The 23,280-nt window shown below is 42.0% G+C and overlaps 1 protein-coding gene across 1 annotated transcript in view; it reads left to right on the forward strand.

Annotated features, from left to right (window-relative positions):
- Positions 1-23,280, forward strand: part of GLDC (glycine decarboxylase) — a 183,823-nt gene that overhangs the window by 47,650 nt on the left and 112,893 nt on the right. Inside the window, exon 3 of the mRNA XM_069230125.1 lies at positions 13,146-13,281. Coding sequence (XP_069086226.1) covers positions 13,146-13,281 — 136 coding nt within the window. The remainder of the gene's footprint in view (positions 1-13,145; positions 13,282-23,280) is intronic.

Below are 23,280 nucleotides of genomic sequence, written 5' to 3' on the forward strand. Positions count from 1 at the left end.
TTGCATGTGTCATTGCAAGTTGTTTTTATGTACTGCAACAGATTAGCAAGAATAGGGCATTTTTCATTTTCTTCTAACTTAGTAACCTATTGAATCTGAAACCACTTTTCCCTCCCAAGCCCATGTACTTCAGACTCCGTTATGTTGCAATGTCCTACATGATTATAACTTCAATCATGAAGTCATGAGTTGCAGCTTTAGCAATCCATCTGCACACTTGCCCGGTATCCATGTAGCAGCGAGATTATAAAATGCTAGTTCAGAGCAAAAAGATGGGAATAGTATTTACGTTTCAATGAGAATAGTAAATAATATATTTGTATTCTGTATTTTATGACCAGGGCTTCATGAAGGTTGATCATTTTATTTTGAAATTTGAGTGACTCGAGCATAGTAATCCAGTTTTGGCCTATAAGATTCTTCCTCAGGGGACACGTTTTTCCAAATCCTAGTAATAGCGCGTCACACTATTAGTAAGGTAAAGTCTATAAAGTTTCCCGAAGCTTTGTCATGTTTGAGGCACGTCTAGAAACCCAGCACATAGGTCTTGGGTGTGTTTTGGCCTGTGTTCCCTGTGGCTTGGGTATGGGCAGAAATAATCCAGTCCCAGTGAGTCTGCAGGGCAGTGCAGGATCACATCAAGTGAGGAAAGTCTGCATCTGGTGTTCTACAATGTGGGTAGTTAGAAGCCATCGCAGGGGTATCTGTAGAGCCTTTTATGCATAACATAAGTTCCATTAAGTGAGCAGAACTGAATTTATTTAAAACGAGCATTCCTGTATACATCATAAGGAAGTCAGTATCCCAAATGAGAACGGAAACAAAACTATCTGCCCCACCACACACACCCCAAGAATGGCGCTGGGAAGGTCCGAGCCATGATTTGTGTAAGTGGAGCCCTAGTAATGGGATGGCGGGAGCACTGGGGAGATTATTTTATAAGGGCAAGAGTACGTGTTAAGTATGCCCTGGTGTTGTGAAGGATAGCGGGCATAGGGCTTCATGGTGTTCCCCAAGCATCCGCTGTAGTTGTAAGAGGTCATCTGGTAAGTTAGTTCCCTCAGACTCGTCTCGGACAAAGCAAGCCTAGCTATCCAGGAGCTCACCCATTACAGATGTACTGCTAGGTAATCTTATTACATACTGGTCTCCCAGGTTGCTGGCGTCAGTTAGGAGTTATAATGTTGTGAGTGCCTCCCTCTAACGCAGATCAAATCTAACCTTGTTATTATATATTTGTCATAACAATTGTAATGCAAGCAACATAAAACCCCAAAAATAAAAAAACAATTTCAAGTGGGGGCCTCCTCATTTTAAATTGCCCTGAGAAGCGTCACTGCACATTTGTGACAAAATCTGTACAATGTATACACATATGCAACCTGCTGGCATGGTTTAAATGAAACATCCATAACACATGCACACTGACCTGAACTAATGATATATTAAGCCCGCAGTTCACATGGTACGTTCATGTTCAGCTTTTGGCTTTACACCCCTTGCACCCTCAACTCACAGGACACCTGTTTGATTGGAGCAGAATGTCCTATCATAGCACTTGAAGTATAGGGGTTTAGCATCAATTTAAGAGCTGGGACAATTCTTGCACTGTACATTTTAATGCAGATGCCTCCTCTTCCCCCCCCCCCCCCCCGACCAGAAATGTTTGTTGTATATAGAAAATAAAAAAAGCAGACATTTTGTAACTGTTAGTTGAATACATTTCCCTATGTAGATGCTTCTACTGATTGTCCAGTCAAACCAAGGGTTAATTCTGCTGATTATGCAAGGAGAAACCGCAAATAGGATGGGCCCTGTCTGAGGGTGGTACAGAAAACAAATATGCGTAAAGGGTCCACCAGTTAATGGAAGAAGATAATGCACTTAATAAATACAAATGATTTCCACACAATGAAGCTCGGCCATGTCACAGTGCGGATTTAAACTAAAATTGTATTTGATCGAGTTGTTAGTATCTTAACCTCCTTGCCACATATCCTAACATCCTATTATGAGCTAAGTATCCACACATGTATATAATGTTTATGAGGAGTGCAGGAAACCTAGGGACTGTCCTCTATCGGTCCAAAGGAGGGAGAAGAGAATTCGATTGATAGAAGCATAAAATGACACTTTCATTAGCACTACTGAATGCTTGAACAAAAGTACTTGCTTGGGTCTTCTATTGTCCTGCATTGATGCAAAGGAATCCCTTCCCCCTTTGCAGTCACTTTTTGTCCTTACACATTCACTTTCTATCACAGAAAAAGCTAAAATGCTGTTGGTGGTGTATTTTTGATGGCAAAAGCAGATTTCCTACAAAAACTCCTTTCTTTATTTTCAAGTCTGTAGAGGATCTAAGTGCATACAAGAAAACACTTTGGCTTCAGCATTCGGTGATCCCTCTGAAATCTAACTTGAAGTCTGGTTTGGTGTGGGGGGGAGGCTCTTAAAAAAATGTGAACACTTAATTGTGCAAGGCTAGACTTGAAAAGGGATTTTTAATCTAGAACTCTAGTCGCAACAGACATGCAGTCAAATATTTATCGAGAAGTTATACAATTACACAATTTCAGGGTGGAGTGAGAATGGATAATTAGGAATGCTCTTGGCTGACTTCCCGTGACAAGGGAAGCTCTAGACGTTCTTATGCAAGCCCGCTTGCTATTGCTTGTTTTAAACTGGAGGAAGGGCGATTTGGAAACTGAGAAAAAAAGTTGTGCTTTAAGTTTTCTTTTCTACTGGTAGAGACACTTTCTGTCCTAGATATTTAAACAAAAAAAGTAAGACGGACCAAGTGAAATATTTAATTAAACTTTGTATTGCTTTACTCGGCTAATTGCCAGGAACAATGTGTTTCGTTGTGCAAGAGCCCTGCGTGTTACTGGGCTGGGTGAAAGCGAACGTGCCGTACAATGTCAAATCTGAGTCACCAGCCGTACCTGCATGAGACCAGAGACGACCCCTGGAGGCCTGTTTACACCATTTCATGCCTTCATCGTCTTTCCTTTCCCACCCCAAGTCCATTTTCCTATTGATCTCTAACCAGTTGGGAAGGGTACAGCAAAGGAGCGACTTCTCGCCACCTCCTGACAGCACACCAACATGTATGCAGACCTGCTCTTGTCTCCCAACCCCACCCCATCATGCCACGATAAAAACACTGAACCTCCTTCAGACAGAATGTAAATCAGCACTTAGGGCTAGATGTACGAAGATTGGTACTAGCGATTAACAAAACTTTTCTTCTTTTTTATTTTTTTTATTTTTTTGCGAATCGCCATTTGGTTATTGCTAGTACAAATGTACAAAAGTGATATCTGGCCCACTAGCGAATCATAGTAGGTCGCAAATAGACCTACCTCATAAATATTAATGAGGTAGGTTGCTGTTTGTGACATACTATGATTCGCAGCCGTCAAAGGGATGGGTGGCCTACTGAGGTCTGCAGACCACCATGTCTGTTATTACTTTTAAATAACGTGATCTGGATGTGTTTAAAAATGAAAATCTTCATTTTTATTTTATTTTTAAGAGCAGCCACTGCCCATGGACCAACCACTCACAGCCTCAAAAACAGGACTTTGACTGTAAAGGTTTAAGTTGCTCCCATCGATTTTAAAGGGTTGTAACTAGTCTGGGTCTTGGGAACCAGGGATACTTTTCCAGTCCTGAACTTTACTTTCACAACATTCTGGGAGTTGTAACGTTCGCTCCAGTCCACAGACCATTTGGGTCCAAGCAGAGGTGCCTAGAAGCAGTGCCAGGACTGGACAGGGATGCCTGTCATGTGGAGTCACCTGCTGGGGACCCCGCTCTAATGATCCCCCGGTACTTGCATGTTTCTACGTCCGCTTCCGGCGGCTATCTGGTTTAATTTCCACGCAGAGACGTCAGCTTTTGCTTGGTAACCATAGATTAAAACCTGAATGGTTACACGAATGCTAATTGGCTGCGACAAATTCTTGCCTCTAGACACACACTTTTTTTTTTTTTAATGGAATTCACCTCAAAAGTCCATTTATTCGTTAAAGTTTTGCTACGGACTTTGATCTGCATCCAAAGTATTTCCTATTGCTGGTTTGGGATGCGTTGAGTGACTGAAGCTAAGATTTGATAGCAGCTTTTCAGCCGTAGTCCAGTGTATTAAAGTACAGTGCTAAGACTCGTTTGCTGGTGTTCCCGCTGGCATCCCCCTGGTCATTTTGTTGACTAACTCCTGACTAGATCCTTACAAAAAGTAAGCACAAAGAAGCCCTGGGGTGAGGGGTTAACGCGGAGGCCATGTCCGTCCAGCAGCGCGCCCTGGTCGGACGCTCAACTATTCTCTCTGATGTTAAGAGGCTTACGCAGTCAGGGCGAAGGAATGTGCTCTCTGGGCATTGAAATAATAACAAGAAAAGCCATTGTGTAAAGCTTTCTGTGCCAGGATAATGCCCCCCGCCCCCCTCCCCCTTGGCTCCCCCCGCACCAGCTTGAGATTAGCAAGCAAGAGAAGGATGTTTTTTGGATAGTGTTGTGATTACGACTAAAGTGCAATGAGCGCTCAGGGCTGGGAGTGTGACCGCATTTATTTCAGCTTTTTTCTTCATTTGAGCGGTAATCAGGGTTGCCACCTGCCCAGTAAGTAAATTTTGGACAGCGACCGTAAAAATTCAGGACAAAGGGTCACGATTCAGGACAAAAGGCCTTTTTTACAGACACGTCGGATGAGGTCACGCAAATCTAAAATCAGTGGCCGAGGGAATTCAAAATGGGTTTGTTTGGTCTGTTAAATATAGGTGTATTGAATAAACATTCACATATTGCTGGACTTAAAGATTAAAAAAAAAAAAAAACTAGCATAAATATACACACTAAGCAGAATTTGACAGCTGGCAGTGGGGACAGTTGTGACAATTCTACCCCTATGCCATGTATAACAGAAGTACAAGAGGCGCTTTGTTGCTGCTTGTAGACTTGGAGTTCATAAGCAGTAGCGCTACTAGTTTTAATTCTTCTATCCGCAGGTGGCATTTCTATCAGAGCTCGTAGACTTAACAAGTTATTTGTTCCCAAGAAAATCGGGTACCAGAGAGTGCAGGTGCTGTCAGCGGTCGGTGCGAGAGAGCAGTGGCATCGAGGAAGTAATGGGTGAATGAATGAATGAATGAATGAATGAGTGAGCGTGCGAGACAGCGCAGGTGTTGGGAAGCAGTGGTGTTGCAATAGTGTTGGAGTTCAAATGAGACGGCGGCAGTCACGATTAATCAATGCCGCGACATTAACTACGAAATGTAAAATCTTGAGATCGCTCTCCTGCTAAAAGTTGCTTTGCGAAAATGGTCTTTGCTGACTGCGCGTCAGTTGGTAGTGTGGTTCGGACTGCCATGTAGAGTAGGGTACCACGATTCTTCTGCAACCTACTCTCTAGTCGGCGTTGGGCCTTGCACCCAGGCCCCTCGTCGCCAAATTTGTAGCAAAGTGGACACAAGTTGAATTTCTAAATGTGTTTAATTCTCCAAGTGAGGCCTCAGCACAATGTGGAGAAACGCAGGAGAGCTGCGTACAACCGGCCCCTTCACCTCAGTCTAACTGCTTACCATCTCCACACTCTACCAGTACTCCCGGGGAATGATCGAGTAACTACAGGGTGACAGAGGGGGCAGTTCTTTATGACAAATAGCACTGCGATATGTAAATACAATACATTACAGCCCTAATGTCGTAGGAGTGTTTATGCCTGAAAAAGCTTTTGCTGTGGGACGGCATTGGTGGCAAGTGCTAGACGGACAATGCAACATTTATAGCCCTCACATCCAGACTGTGTGTGTGTTTTGTGTGTTAGTGCAGGATTGAGTGTTTGCTTGTGAGTGTGCTGGGAGACAGGCCTCTCCCCCCCCCCCCCCCCCCCCCCCCCCCCCACGCACACTCGCACTGTTACACACAGCCGGCTCGGGTAGAAGAGTGAAATTCCGTATTTACTTAACAGTGCTTCTTTTTCCCGCCAACATGTGGGTATGACCAAAACTGCTGTGAGCAGAGGACCGTGAAGGGCTGATGGATAGAAGTATTCGAAGGACACCTTTGCAATTCCAGCAGCTGTGCTGGCTTCTCCCAGCAGGAGCAGAGGGATGGAGACCAAGTGAACAGAAGTGCAGGGAAGATTAGACAGAGTGTGGAACACAGGAGAAGGGGAGAGGGGAAGAATAAGATGGAGAGGATGAAGAGTTAACAGGGAAACAATGGTGAGAAAGGAGGGAAGAGGGGTGTGTGTGTGTGTGTGTGTGTGTGTGTGTGTGTATATATATATATATATATATATATATATATATATATATATATATATAAAAAAAAAAACACAACACGTAGGATCTGTGAGTGAACAATAAGAAGAAAGCAAGCGTAAGTTGGTCAGATAAGAGGCCGGAGAACAGACGGTGAAAAGGATCACAGAGGAAGGAGTGAAAATGATGGATGATTGTTGAGGGGGACAGGATAAAATGAGAGGGGTAGAAAGGCCCTCAAAAAAGCGAGGTAGAGGGAACAGTGAAAGTGTTAGTGAGTGAATGGCAAACGTAGTACATTGACAAAAGAGAAGGCGACAGAAGAGGAGGTTGAAAAAGGAGTAAGTAGGCAGATTGTGTGGGGGTTCAGAGCTTGCAATCCAAATAGTATACTTTGCTGAGGGAGCTAATATGGATAGTGTACATGTTGCTAAAATTTATGCAAAACTATTTTTAAAGGTTCTTCACATAGTCCCAGTTGATCCTATCCACTTTTTAATTACATTCCTAAGACTTCTCACTTTTACCAAAATATTTCTCATACTGTTTGGTAAAAAAAAAAAACAATGCTCGTAAACTGTTACTGCTGATCTTGAGTTACCAAGGGCTAAAAGGTGAAGAGAAGGCCTCCTGTACTGTGAAGCCAGAGGGGTACCTGACAGCTAAAGAGACCAGCCTTCTCTCTAAGTCTCTGCTTGTTACCTGTAAGAACTGTACATTTGTGTAGTTAGTTAGTTAATTAATCAACAAATCTAAAAACTACAGGGGAACCGATCTTATGCTGTGTTAAATAGATTTTTAGGTGGAGCATACCAGACAGTGCCAGAGCTTACAGGGGCTTACATCCTGCCGTTGCCTATCTTGGTTGGCAATTATTTAATAGCTTTACTCGTCCCAACTTGTCTATCTTGTCTTTATCCCTCACCTGGAGCATAGCCTCTTTACCGTATCTCACTGCCTTACGTCGGTCCTTCCACTGGTCACTTCTAGGAAACTTTTTTTTTCCTTTTTTGGTTAAGCACTCCATGAAAGTACACTTGTTTTTCAGCTCATTCCTTTTCTCTTCATTTCCCCCCCCCCCCCCCCACCCTGTGCTCTCCACAAATGCCCATGCTGCACTCCATGTTTTTCTCGTGTGCTTCTCCTCTGCTCCCCTTGATCTCACTTCTGAGTTATTTGCAGTGTCTTGTGTGGTTTTCTCTTTCTCTCGTTGCTCTTTCTCTCGTTGCTCCCTTCTCCTCCCCCCCACCCCATCCACTCCACATTAGCTACTGTTGCTCCAACACCTGTGTTTGTATTTTTTTTTTTACACAAATTTACATTTGCTCTTTTGAGCTGAAAAAGTATTTATGTATTTACCAATTGAAGGGGCGTCCTCAATCTTGGATATGTTTACAAAAAACATATATTCCACTGGCACACATTTGTTCTGATGCATGTGCTCAAATTCATATCCACACAAGTTCTTGCTAGTGGAATGATGCACCCTAGAGCAGCAGCCAAGTCATCGACCCTTTTGATTTTATTTTTGATGATGCTGCACAGAATTGGGGTTAAAGCCCAACACTGTAAAGCATCACCAAAAGGCATTGGCAATGCAATTAAATCCCAAAGGTGAAACCTTTTACCTTTGTCGATGCTTGTTTTAAGCTGCAACTTCTTATTTTATACTAGGTTCGGTTTTTTGCTTAATTATTTATTTTATATTCAGTGTTTTCTGCCAGGCAGAGACTCCATAGCACTTTATTAATTATTCCTCAATGCACCAACAGGATTAAAATCTATGACCCTCCGATTAGACACAAACATCTGAAGTGATTGTATTAACCAACTAAGCTTTACTACCGGAACAAAAGTTTAACGTACGTTTACTGTTCATATGAGGTGTATGCATTATAAGCTGGGCCACTGGAATTATGTAGCGGGGCAGGGCGAGCTAATTATGCAGTACATTGTGGAATAGGATTACTTCATTATGTTATCATGTTTAAGCTTGTTAACATTGTCTGGGTGTTAGCTGTACCTAATTTGTGCCAGATTATATGTAGGTGACCGTTACACATATATTTTTAGTGGCGCCACTGAATTTGGGGAGAGATATTCCCCGCCTATGAGACTCTCATATGCCTTTGGCAAGTATGTGGACCACTGAAAGAGGACTTCAAGATGACACATTGTTTCTTAAGTATCATGCCGGCTGGTGGCTGGACTCTATTTTCTTTCTCCTGTGATGGTGTTCCCAATTTGGTAGCGAAACGGTGAACGCAGGCATTCAAAATCCTATTTTCTGATCTTGTTGTTTCATAAATAAGAATGAAGTGGGTGGATGTGTAGCATCTCAGTGTAAGTGGTAAGTGCTCCATTGCTGCAGTGTCAACTTTTTCTCCAAAAGGGACTTCTGCCGCAACGCTTGCTTGGACTTCAGTGGTACTAAAGAGAATGTTACCCAACATTCTTGAGGAGTTTTATGCCCAACGTGCTTCTCCAGCTTTGATGTCGCCTAGGGTGTGAAGTGGAGAGGTTAACTCCTGACTTGTAGATCTTTCTCTTCATGAGCAGGACTGCCTGCCTCGGTAAGATTGAGATTGTAGGTGCAAGAAGAGGTGATCTTTGGGCTCTGCTTGGCAAAGTTCTGTCACATTACCAACAATTGACATGGCCCCACTTACTGGAATGTGATCATTCTTTTTAGTTTCTTTAATTTGTTATGACAGACCTTGACCATAACTGCAAGGCCTTTTATAACTGTGTAGTGTATTTGGTTATTTTGAAAGGTGCCAACATGTCTCTTAAGATAATAGTACCGCTGATATCTGTTCAGGTTGTGGGTAGTAACATTGCTGAGATACAGGATGATTTCCTTGATGGGCTGTGATGGTTAGTGATTGTGTATAGAGTATGGGCACAGCAGATGTGGTATGAAGCTCTGTTACCTAGTGGTTATCACCACTAGGTAGTTATAGTTGGGACCTAGTTTTGCTAATAACTTTGGTGCCACTTGATGAAACTTGACAACATTTTTCAAAAAAACAACAGATGTCACATCAGTTGCTGGCTGGAAAGTTTCATGGTGGTCTGTCCAGCGGGGGCTGACAAAGTGGAGGCCCAAAATGCACTTTCCCTTTTCATTTTTCCATGGGGATTTTGAACCGCAATGGTGTCAACCACTGGACAGAATTACACCAAATTTGGCGGAAAAATTGTTCTTGGTCCAGAAAGAGGTCTTTGTTATTTGGTGTAAATCCATTCAATAGTTGTAGAGAAATTAACGGAAATTTAAATTTGTATAAATAGGGATGTGAAGGATTCGTGCCCCCTCCCGATCTCTTGCTGAGATCTGATTGGCTGACAACACTTCAACAAGGAAATGTTGTCAGCCATGTTGGGACTCTGCTTCAAAGACGTCATTAGTGCTATAATTTGCAGGGTCATTAGCAGTGAATGGCGATGGCGCAAGTTCTAGTTACCTTAGGGCTCAAGTTATAGTTACTTGAGTTAACTAACTATAACTGTTGCATTTCTATGGTTTGTTACCTTTAAAATATGAGCCTAACTATAAAGTCCCTGTAACCTTTGATTTTTTTTTTTACGTGAATATACATACATACTGTGAGTACTGGGCCATTTAGGAGTACAGCGGTGATATCAATGTTAGGAAAGCTGTCCACAGTATGGTTGAAGGGTTGGCTGTGGCACTCACCAAACCTAGGGTGGCCATGAATTTTCTTTCACCATTTTAGATTGATTAGAGTGCGGCTCCAGTGAGACTTCCTTTCTAACCGCACAGTGAGAGCTGCAGTTTGTTTGAGACCAGCTGAAGTTGCACTGTACAGAATCTTGTCCTTTTTACTTAGAAGATTTCTGGGTCAAGAGGCAAAACCCAAATGTGGTGCTGACTCAGTAGTGCGATAGCCCAATCGCAGAAAACTAAACACAACACAATGCAATGTGAAATAAGTCATTGGCATAAGTCAGACCAGTCTTGGCTAAGTATATACTGAGGGTTAGCTTAAATGATATGTAAAGGCATTGTGTATGTTTCCTTTCCACTGCTTTTTTGAGGTCTTGTCTTTTCTGGGGACCCGTATAAGCCTACGATGCCAATATTTCCTAACACACCAAGGTCATTCATATTCTTCATAGCCCCCTCCTCTCTATATGCATAAACTGCTGTACATCTAGCCCCGCTAACTTTGTGCCAGATCCCCTCCAGTCTGCTTTGCATGCTCTTTGGACAAGAGCATTCTTACTTGATTATTGGATATTGCAGAAATATGATGTCAAAGACTCTGTAGGATGAGCAATTGACAAAGGGATAGTTGCGGTGCAACTGTTGATCTTGGTAAGTGATGTGCCATAAACTTCCACCCAGAAATGTACAGAGTGAGTAGGTTACACTTAAAGAAGGGATTTCCGGAGTGAGAGGAAGGGATTTCGGCAGGGGGATTTCCCCTCCACCCACGAGACCCACATGAAAATTTGAAAAAAAAATGGGGCCAACTACAGTTTCATTTTACAGCGCCATTTTCCTAAAGCCAAGTAAGTTCCTAAAGAGCAATTGGAGGAAATATTGCAATATCTTATGGTGTGCTAAATAAGTCACTCCTACTTCAAGGTTGTTGATGACTTGCACGCTCCAAGCAAATTTTGGGAAAACTGTGCTAAAATGGTCAATTTGTCACCAGACATTCCATAAAAATATCTAACGAGCCATAAGACATACAGGCATTTTAGAAAACTCAATTTCATATGTGTAGCAAAAATCCGAAAAAAGCTGGTCTGACACTCAGCTGTTCTGCGTGAATCGGATGAACTGTGTGGTTATTTTTTTTTTCCAACACATTTTATTAAGCTTTGCAGAGACTAACAACTGAACAAGGCAAGAGTGTTCTTCAGATTTCACAAGATTACATAATTTCATTGACTCTTAGGTCAATTAGTATCAAACAATACATCTGCATTGCAAAACTGGTGTAATCAATGCATACGTATGCGGGTGATAAGTCCAATACAGTGCATATTGTTTCTCTTTGTATTGGTCTAGACGTCTCTTCCAGTGTAAAGTCAAAGCACTGAAGGAGAAATATACTTGGAAATTAGGGACTTGGAGAGAGGAAGGGAGGAGACACAATGTTGTGGAGAGGGAAAGGTAGCAGAAGGAGCGTGGCTTTTTGCTAGTATTTCACTTGATAGATTGATCATGTGTTGTAGGTAGTCAGAATTGGGTGTCTGCCCGATAGATTGGGAGGGGGGGGGGGGGGCAGAAGGACAAATTTGAGAGTGAGGGGACAGAAGGGAACAGAAAATAAGGTATTATAGAATTTTACATCGCAGTGCATTATTCAAGAGATACGAATGGCATAACTTGCTCCTAGGGATGCATAAGGCTGCCTTTCCACCCCATCAACAGTTTTTAGTCAGACATGGAATGTAATCTGTCCCTGTTAGATGCACCCACCTGTGTACCTGCAGCTGAAGAGGGATTTGGCGAAGGGAGTGCAGGAAGGCAGCTTTAACATTGGTGGTCGGGCTTCTGGCGGTCCAGAGACACCCAGGTCACAGCAGAAGTCTCACATAAGGTACTGTTGGCTTGGTCACAGCGTTAACCTAGTCTGTTGTGCCTTTCAGCACCCAAGGCGTCATCATAGGTTGTTGTTTGTATCTGGAGAGGCACCGTGCACCTAGCCCACCAAGAGCTGAATCTCATATTAGGAATTCGTGGAGGATGAAAAGTTCTGAGTCCAACCCCGTTTTGCTCAGGGATTTCTTGTGCAACAGCAAGAAAATGAATTTAAGACTAATTTTAATGATAAACTAGATGTTAGCACTTTAGTGGGAGAGAATAGATTTGCCACGTATTAGAATGCAATGCCGAAATAATTCTTGACCTGGGAAGCCAAATGCTTTTTTACCAAGGTAGGTACATACCTGGTATTCCCCTTTGTAGTTTTCTTAAAACAGGTCTATGATATATTTTTTTACTAGCAGCCTCAACGTGTGGCTAACTTGGCCTCAGTTGCTGCCTCATTCATACCATATTCCCACACATTGCCTACACCCTTCAGGTTGGGTAGTTCCATATTTTGTTTTCTGAATGATGCAGAACATTTTGCTATTTACTGGAGAAATACTTGTGCTAAGTCTCGGCAAATGTCTGCAGTGGTTAAACCTGGTGAAAAGTGTTCTATTTTTCAAACATGCAGGTGGGTGGTGATTGTAGGAAGTTTTATACTGCCAGACTTCTTTGTGCCAAGATCTCAAATTAGTTTTGTTAGTTCAGCTTTTCATCAAACGCCACTGCCTCATTACCCCCAAACACCACTACCACCAACTCTTCTCTCCACTGACCTGGAAGGCTGCGTAAATGATTTCTCTGAACCACATAAAAGGATATGGTTTTCTCACCAGATGGTGCACAATTTCATTATTGTTGGAGTTGGCCTGATATGTTTGTGTAGGACTGCTGCTGAAGCAACTTTTACTCCGTTAAGAGTGTCCAGGCGTGCATTGGGTCACATAGTCATTTATCACCCTCTCCCAGTAAACTCATTTTTAAACTTGGATTTGTTTTTTTTAAACCTAAACACAAGACCTATTACAATAGCAAACTCAAAGTATCGTATTCTGGAGCTTAAGGAGTGAGACACTTTCTTCACATTGATGCTAAAGTAATACTTGTATACCCTTATAATTTGATTAACCATGGTGGTTTTCTTGGTTATCCAGATGGCAGGACAGTGTAACTGACTATTTACATATCTAAACTACAAAAGGATTTGGTATTAGGCTTATAGTGTACTTAAAGGCCACGTTATTCAAATAAAAATGTACTTACTTTATTATTATTATTGTGTTTTTTTTGTTGTTGTTTTTTTGTAGGTGAAAATGAAATCCTCCGCACTCTTCACGAGATTGCTAGCAAGAATAAGATATGGAGGTCCTACATTGGAATGGGCTACTACAACTGCTCTGTACCACCAGCGATCTTGCGGAATTTATTGGAGAATGCAGGATGGTAATTAAAATTCCATATATAAATCTACCAAATGACCACGATGTGCGAATTTGTACCTCCTATTTGCAACTAGGCCTGGTTTGGAGTTTATACAGTGCCCCGACACTTTTAAGGAATACTGTGGCTATTAAGGGCCTCAGTGCACCACATTTCTAGAGAGAATCGGACTGGTTCATTAACTTTAGTCTTTAACACAATCATCGAGTAGCATTTTTTTTGTTAGTAACAACTACTTTAGCTAAATATGCTTGTCTTTCTGTTGGCTGTCTGATATAATATTAACTAGCCCTGGGAATTTCCTAATGCGGTGCAGTGGCATGAATAACTACCCTAGGCTGTAAAAAGAAACTAGCATTGTCAGGCCCATGGCCTTCATTCCTAATATCACGGATTACCTCGAAGGTAATTCATATTTCTTAAAGATTTACAAACTGCTTGAAGGCTGATCGCATTTGAACTAGTCTAGCCACGTTATTAAAAGTTGAATTATAATCAGTGCCACTGGAATTATGCGATTCTGCAGCTTTGGCTTTTTCCCCATAATTGTAGATTTGTCACATTTGCCTCATAATCCACCATCTGCTGCATACTCTGTGGAATTTAACCCCCCCCCAATTTATTTTGAGCCCAAACAGATCAAAAGTTACTAAAAGCGTGGCGTTATATGTTCACGCACATTGGAAGGCCCTTTGCAAAAGTTAACTTGTCAACTTTTATTTGCCTAGTTCTGAAACCGATTCTAGTGAGGTGAAATATTTGCCCAAATACTATATCTATGTGTAAAAGTGACCACATTTATTAATACTATCAAAAATATGGTGCATAATGCCGCATAATTTGTCTTGTCTTGTCCACTGTAGGAGAAAATGTATTGGTTTTAATATATATTTTTACGTATTTGTAAGTTAAGAATAGCCATGTAAATCGTTTTGAAATATCCATCATTTATGAAAGCTTGGTGTGTTTTTTTTTTTTTTTTTTTTACATTTTTTTATTCATAATGCACACGATTTTTTTCTACCACTTAGCCTATTCTAACTTAACCCTCATAACACCAAACGCAGCAAATCAAGCATAAGTGCACATTTTACTTAGTTTGAAAATTCCATCTGTGGGCTTACATTTCTGCAGATTCTGATTTTGAGTGACTCGGGGTCTCTAGAATTGGCACCCTCAAATACTTTACTGTGCACTTCCTTTGAACTATGGGTCTGTTTCATGGTTTTCTTGGCGTAAAACTGTGTGATCCTGCTATAATTTGAATATTATTCAGGAATTGTGTATGGGAGGCAGGTATGCCTTGTTTGTGGGTGGGAGGGGTTTCATCACCGTTTATATGACCAATAACCTTTGAAGCTGTTTGGCACCCATGCAACCCTAAGCCTTATGGGCATAATCTATAGATGTCTGCCATGGCCAGCAAGCTCTGGGTGCAAGTCCTGGACTTCTCCAAATCTTGCAGTCAGCCCTTGCACCAAAGAAAGGCTTAGCAGTGGTGGTTTATGCACGTGGGTGTTTGAGCTGCACCCCACTACAAATACTTCCTGTCATTGCAAGGGTCTGGCGCTTTACAGCGCTGCATTAGAGGCGCTACTCTGCATTGCTAGATGCTGAGAAACCACATGTGTGATGGGCTAGCACACAGCCTGCTCTGGTGCTTGAAAATGTGATCCACAAAACGTCAGCGGAGTACTGTAGGTCAGCATTTCAAAGTCAGTGGCACAACCTGTATCACTCTAGTTGTGATGGACAGCACACAGTTGCTGACTTTGCTGATACTTTCTCAGTTACGTTGTCTAGAAGGTGTTGCAGTTATGATGTCGACTGAAGTTGAGTAATTAGGCGAATTCTAGGCTATACTTTAATTTGTGGTACATGGTCGACGTGTTTCATGGTGCCCAAACCTGGGGAACAATGATAATGGTGGTAACTCTTCCCACTTGATGGGCTGATGATGAATGGTTATGCAAGAAAGAATCTCTTTATGCTTGGTGGTTGTTGACAAATATATATTTGAAGCTGATATTTGAGTGTTAATTGCCGCTCCCGTCTGATACCGTACCTTGTAATGTGTGTTTAGTCTGTCTGAACTTTTCCAAACCTGAAATGTCCAAGCCTGAGCCACAGTATCACTGAAGGAAACTGGGAAATTTGTCTGACTCTATGACCTGGCAGTTTGTGTATTTTCCCGTGACCGTCCAAGGACGTTCCAAGTCAGACCAAAAGACTAAGAATCCATGTGGAAGGTGCAGGGTGGAAAAAAAAAGTTAAGCAACGTGTAAAAGTGAAAAAAGATTCTATGAGAAAAGTGACGCCACGTCAAAGTTCATTTTCTGAACTGTCACTTGTAGTTTTTTAGACATTTCTAGGAAATTGTGAGGTAAAAGCACAATATAGCCACCCCTTTCTTTAAGTAGAATACTTCACGGGTCCTCTTCAGAAATGATGGACTTTTAGCCACTTTGTTTAAATTGTTATGTTATGCTGATTTATAGAGTACACTGTGATCTGGAAGGGTATCCTGGCACTTAGCAGGTGTCTAGCCACATTTATGGTCAAAAACCCAAGGCTTCAGCTTCTTGCAGAATCCAAGAAAAGAGGAAGAAGCTCTTGTGTGTAGCAGCAGGTTGTTCCATGCTTTAGGAGCGATGTAGGAGAAGGCTCAACATCTGGTATTCCATTTACATGGAGTTTGTGAAAGTAGGAATCCAGACAAGCAGAGGTGTCTGGAACGTTTGTGGAAGCAGATGCGATTGTTGAGGTATGCTGGTCCAGTGCTATAGTGTCTTGAAAGTGTGGGTGAGGTGTTTTGAAATGTGATAGTTTGCGATTGGGGAACCAGTGGAGCTGTATCAGGTGTACTGTGATGTGAGTGGCATGGGAGCTTGAGAATGAGTCTGGTTGCGGTCTGAATGGTCCGCAGCCTTTTTTTTTTTTTTTTTTGGGATCCCTGGGTAGAAGGTGTTCCCATAGTCCAGCTTGCTTGTGATTTTCCAGTTTTCCGTTTGAACATCTTCCGCAGCATCTTAAGGGGATGGGAGCATGAGGCGTTGACTCGGGCAGTCATGTTGAGTTTGCTATCTGTGATTATCCTGAGGTTCTTAGCATGGGTGGTGGGTATGGCTGTTGGCCACCAGGTGGGGTGTCACGATGATGTGCTTTTCTTGATCACACTTTCGGTCTTGTCGCTGTTCAGCTTCAGACACTGTTTATCAAGTTAAATGCCTGCCTGGCTGAAATCACCCTCTAGATTGAGGCACTGGGTGTCTTGGCTATGAGGAAGAGAATGAGTTGTGTGTGTGTGTGTGTGTGTGTGTGTGTGTGTGTGTGTGTGTCGTTGGCGTAGGCGAGAACGTTGATGTCGTGAGAGCAGATGATGCTGGCTAGAGGGATCATATATGCATTGAAGAGGGTCAGGCTTGGATGTACAGTGTCTGGCTGATTGACTGGGTCCGTTGAGTCCGGAAGGAGCAGATCCATTGGAGTGCGTGTCCTTTGATTCTAATGTCATGTAGGCATTGGATGAGGATGGGGTGGAAGATTATTAAATGCTGTAAAGAGGTCTAGGAGGATGAGGGCTGCCATGTCTCCTCTGTCCAGAGTCATGCAAATGTAATCTGTGTCAGTGATAAGGGCAATTTTGATGCTTTGGTTGGGGTGTGAAACCAGATCGACTGGTGTTGAGGAGTTGGTTGTTAAGGTATTCAGTGAGGTGCCTGTTAATAGGTTTGTCTAAGACCTTGGCCAAGAATGGTAGCAAAGAGTTCACCACTTGCAAACTCCAGACTGAAGGGTCCACAGAGGTATATATATATATTTTTTTTTTCTTCTTCAATTGGAGGACAGTTGCATGTTTCCAAGCATCAGGAAAGGTCGCGGAATAGGTGGAAGCATTCAAAATGAATGTGAGCATGGCACTGATGGGTCGTAGTCCTCTAGAGTAGGTGCGTAGTGGGGGCAGGGGTCCGATGGGGGCACCTGAGTGGATGAACTTCATGGTGATGGCAGTTTCTTCTGGGGTGATGACAGGGCCATGTGGTGGCCATGTGGTTACCACTAGGTCTTTTGATAAGATTGGGAGGTGTCTGGCGAGCTGTGTCTGGTCTGGTTGCAGGTTGAAGTTTCTGTAAATGGCAGTGAGTTTGTTGCTGAAGTCCTGCAAGAGGTTACGGAGTTGCTGGTGGCTGATGGTGGGGTGAAATCTTTCACAGTAGTGATTTCTTTGCTTCTCTTGATGGTGGCTTTGATGGGTCAGCTAGAGCATTGCATTTGGTAGTCCTGATCGTAGCGTCTTAGGGAACAATTGAATGTGCTCCTGTCTGCATTGTCCTGGCTCATGGCCTATTTGTGTTTTAGTTATTTGCAATGGTGTTTCATCATTCTGACTTCTGCCGAGTTTCTGAATTTCTGTGTACCAACTGGTCTGGGGTCTTGATGGTGGTGTATTGCTGTGCTTCAGAGGACGAGGTAGTCTGCGCAGGGAGTGATCAGATTGTTGAAATGCTTGATGATTTGGAGAGGCTGTTTTTGGGTAGGGGGGTGATGTTGTTCCAGTTGTGCTGTACAATACAGTGTTTGGACCCCTACTCATACGAAGTCTCGCTAGTTAAGTAGCTTGCTGCAGTTCAGTGCGTGTGCTTATGCACCTCTACTTTTAAAGATCATTTGCTACTACTGTTGCTTGGCACGGCTTCCAGAATTAGACTACTTTGGTTGGAGGTAGTAGTGTTTTTCCAGGCTTTGCTTATCTATTCCTAGTACACAATGGTCTTTTCCTTTGGTTGAGCTAAGTAGACTTTGGTCTTAGGGACTGGCCTTTAGTGAGAACTTCATTTGGCAACATTCTTAAACTCCCTCCTCACTATCTTCCCCTACCCTCTAATTTCCCTCAGACTGCCAGTTATCAGCCTCCAGGCCTGGCCTCCCACACCTGCCACAGAGCGGCTGGAAACCCTCACAGGTGATTAGCATGCTGCAAAAACACTGATAACATAATATAACCCATTTCGACTACCTAGAGCGAATCTTAGCTACAGGGTTTTACATTTGGCCAGGCCTTAATTTCTGCACCTTTTTGTGAGGTCATACTCTGAATGGCAAGGGAGGAAGTTAAGGCTGCCTCAATTTACTGACCTACGTCAGGTGTTTCTAGTGTTTGTACCTTCGATTCTGCAGCTTTCTTTCATGCCTTTGCCTAACGTTTTTCAGCTGCTATCTTCTCAATGATAGTTTTTTCAAACATATATTCTCTAAACTTCCATTGAATGGCCATTATTTTGATTCAGTGCCAGAGAAATTCGTCCTTTATGATGTTGTAGTTTGACTCTTGCTGTATGCAAGACTGCTGGTTTAGGGATGACAGCACTTTTTGTTTGTAGGCGACTAGGCCAATCCTATAACAAGTCGCAACTGTCTGCCCAACCCTCCCGGCTCACAAGCAGTACCTCACCAAAAACCCAAACAGTGAAAGGTGATTTGTGGCAGCCTTTACGTTTGGACTCAAGTGCCACATCTCAGGGAGGTCATGGTTGAAAGGAGATTACCCTTTTCTCACATGAACAACATGTCTCAGTCATGCACAGGCTGTGAAAGAGATGCAGTAAAGTTTTCAATAGATTCATATTAACAAGACTGCAATCTACTGTAAATTGCATGAGTTGCAATAATTGGGATGATGAACAATGCAAGAAACCGAATGGTAAAAATGAGTCATGAATACCAAGACCCCCCCACCATCTTGCAATAACATATATAATATGAAGTAGGCCCTATTACCCTAGCACGATGAACCTAATCTCTAACCTAAAAAGAGCTAGGTGTGTTTAAACCTAATCTGCTAGTACCACTCCATGAGAAGACCCTCCCAACCCTCGTTTCCTTGAAATGAGGAAAACCGGGTCAGCATCAAGGCGACGTGTACCATAGACAGCGTCAACGGCATCTGGTAGGCATCCCTCTTATCTTGTCTGTGTGAGATGTATTTATACAGATCTTGTAGGACCCATGACGCAGGTATGTTACCAAACAATAGATAAGGAGAAATGCTTTGGGCGGTAATTATATAAACATTTCCCTGAAAAGGTACATTATGTTACTGTCATACGAAAGTGGGAAAGTACATAATGTGAATACCTATGTATCTTATTTATCTTTGATGCTGATAATGATGCCTTCACAGAGTGGAACTGATAACATAAAACATTTTCCTAACTATAACCATGGCAGTCATCTTGGAAGAAATAATTAAATAAATGTGCTAAAACAGCGCAAGTTAAATAGGTTAAAAGTCACTGGATGACTGGGCACAGGCCTGCAAGCCAAAGGCTAAGCTAAACTCTTGATTCCCATTAAAATTAAATAGGATCCACTACAATGATGAGCAGAGGTGCCAAACCATAGCTTCACCTCGCTTCCATGCACTGCTCAGAGCTTTACAAGAACGTTGTTAACCACTTTTTGTTGTCCTCAATTGAAAATGTAAACACAAAAATGTACATTTTACTATAAAGTTTGGAAATGAGGAATGGATTTTTGCAAATTGGCTGAGAGAAGGAAAAAAGCATCTTAAATTAGTGAAGTGGTACACAGTCTCAAACTACTGAACAGTTTTTCTGTCAATCATGTTAATTACGTTGAATCAAATACTGTTTTGTAGTGGAAGTGTGTTGTGATTCTGTCCTGTATTTGCTTTGTGTTGTAACAAATTCCACTGGTACTTTTAATAGTCAATTTAACTGAAGGATCCATTAGCTAATCAGCAGTAAGAGTTCTGGGCTTAATCTTGGTTGCACATATTTTTTATTTTTTTCCTAACAGTTGGGTGCAGAATACTTGGAAAGTTCCAAAGTTGTTAGCGATTTAACAGAGAAAAATATTTCAGCTAAAATTTCAATTTAACCTTATTGACAGAGTCACTACTGTGGGCTATAATAGGTTGCACAATAACTTGCTCAACACAGAGAGATACAAAATGGTATTATATGCGAGCAATAGATCCGGATCAAGGCCCTTATTTTCATATGGTATGGTTACTAATAAACCCCATTCGTCAATTACACTATTGAAGACCAAAGTGTATACTTTGAGCGATCATGGGCACAGGGCTGAGAACATAGACATCCGCAGTGAACCTGACAATTTTCTGTACTTCGTGCCATACACACAGGGGTGTAGCCTGGTCAGTAAGACTGAGGGGGTGTGACCTTCATATTTTTCAACAATCACGCTGGCATACATATCATGTTAATCATTATATAAGAAACAGCGCTTGAGGTTGGTTAAAGGACCAGTAGAAAGGGATAAGACTTTGAGTTGAGAGGGTACTTATAACACAGTTTTTTTGGAAATATAACCATGTTTTAAGATCTTCCTATTAGAGATTAGTGTTTGTGTGTGTTTTTGTCTGAGGGAGTATTTAAAAATCCCAGGTGAAATCAAACAGACACCTTGTCATTCCCGACCGAAAGCTCCTGTACCAAACTAGTTATTAAATAATACATTTTTTAGGGGGGTGTAACGCCCCCTGAAGCTACACCCCTGCATACACAACTGATCTTGCTGCCAGTCAGAAACTTATGTTTATGAATGAGTAAGCCCAGGTTGGCAAAGCTGCGACTGACTTGCTGATTGCTGAAAAATACTTGGCTTCTGCCATTCGTTGCCTTTGCAGACTGTTTGCATGGCGGGGCCTGTTTTTGTATTATCCTACTCTAGTTGTATTGCAACATCTTGTAATTGGTAGTTTTCCATAAATTATAGGGTTCCTGAGTAGTGTGCGCTGTCCTTCTGCAACTACCAGTAAAAACAGATGTCTTAAAACATGACTAGTCTACAACGTCCTGGGGAAGTGGCAAATAAACCTACATATTTTTCAAACGTTCCCTGAAAATAAGCATGAGGAAGAGTGGTAAGTTTTTTGGGTGTCGAATGGTATGTTTGAAAAAGGTTGGCAGTTGCTGTGGAGGTGACCAGTCCTGCCCCTGCTGCTCCTGTGCTTGATACTTCTTAATAATGCCTCACCTTTCTGCTATCCTGCGTTGCACCTTTTTACAAAATTAATTCTTTACCTCATTGCTCTGACCAGAGTATTTTTGTAGTTTTTTTTTTTAAATAACCAATCCTTGCAAACTCCTGGTTGCCAATATAGTTTGATATTAGTCATCCCAAAAAATCTCAGTCCAATAATTGTTAGACCATATCTATGGAAAGTGTTCCTGTAGTTTATTTATCTGGTCTCCAACCAGATAGTACGAGACTTTTGTAATTTTGCTTTGGTCGCTAAAAGCAGAACATCTACACTATCTATGTGGACATGGGTTAAATAGGAGAGATTATGTACTACTTGACAAGCAAAACTACTATTGTAAAGGAGGCATTGCTAGGCCAGATGGTCGTTTATAGTGAAAATCGCCCAAAAAACTAACATTTTCAAATCCAGTAGGCTTGATGTTCTTATGGCATGAAGGTTATATCTCAAACCTATTGTGACAAAGCACCAAAAATAGCTACTGAAAACTGATGCTTTTGACAGCGTGTGGTCCCCAGTGTAACTGGGCCACTTGCCAACTGATTCCGGATGTGGACTAGTCTCATTAGATCCATTGGTGGTGAAGGCACAACCAATAGAAGAACAGTAAGACTAAAATGCTCATGTGGGCAGATTCAAGATATGGTTGGCAATGTCTCAAGCCAATGGCTAAGGGTTCCCTGGGCAAAAGAAGCCAATGGCTGAAAGCGGATGACCCAAGCCGCTCCTCAAATAACAAGGTACAATGTTTGTTTTGAAAAGTACTAGCACCGTACATGCCAACCCTAAAAAGCAACTCCTGGCAATAGTAAAGTGATGACCTACTTAAAATTGTGATCCTTTGCAGCAATTGTGGAAAACCTTACAAGTGATATACGATCAGTAACATAAATACACAACTTGTAGTGACATTGCATATATCATCACCCTTGCCTTAATCGGGGACATCACGAAGCTGCTTTTTGAGGCATGATAGCGGAGCACAAGATCTGGATAAAGGGGAGTCCCGGTACCCTCTGTCTGAGAATAGTGAAGTACAAAGCCAGTGTACTCTTGTAAAAGGGTTACAGGGTCCAGCATTCAGATCACTCCCTACATGTTCATGGCTGTTGCCCAGTAGGCTGGCCCCAGAACCTGCTGAACATTTCCTGTTAGCAAGGTAAGTAAGGAGCAAAAGCTCTATCTCCAGCCAAGTCTCCACTACAACTGCCCCACAACATTCCACCCCAGTCCCTCAGTTACAATGGAACCTTCCCACTGTATGTTCTGCCTCCCGCACTACCACACATCGCCTTCCTATATAAATTGGGGGACAAGTTTTCCTTTAAACATTGCTTAATGCACAAATATCCTAACGCAAGACGTTACTTTATCATAAACTAACACAAACATGCTCTCAAAATCTGTTGTATATAACAAAAAATGTTTGGCCCTATGGGGGCAGTGTAGCCCTTGACTTCCACGGCAATAGTTTAAATAATTTTGGAAACCTTTTGTCTAAATAAGGTTATTATGTAATATATACATTTTTATTCAATTAGCAATTTCATATTGATTAAAAAATACAATAAGAATCAACATTCAATTGCTCTGTTTAAGAAACTTTTGATTTGAACTAATCCCATTAAAGAGAATACAGTTACGTTGTTCCTATTCTCAACATTAACAGGTTCACATAATCCAATTCCCCAATAGTTTTTATAAATGTTGTTACTTAATCTACAATGACAAGTTCTTGTGAGAATCACACTGCGGTCCCAATAGGCGAGTCCTTGAAACAATTTCCTCTGTTAGAAAATATGCTGCAGGACTCTAAAGAAACAAATGCCTTTCTTTACCAGGGAAAGGGACTCGAAGGAAAAGACAAATGTCAAAAATGACACAATGTGTCCAGGCAACATATCAAAGGGAAGCAGGATAGAATCATTTAGTGAGATCTAATGACGAAACCCTGGTTATGGTGCTGGTCAAAC

Source organism: Pleurodeles waltl, chromosome 1_1 (genome assembly GCF_031143425.1).
Source record: "Pleurodeles waltl isolate 20211129_DDA chromosome 1_1, aPleWal1.hap1.20221129, whole genome shotgun sequence".
NCBI classification, from domain to species: Eukaryota; Metazoa; Chordata; class Amphibia; order Caudata; family Salamandridae; genus Pleurodeles; species Pleurodeles waltl.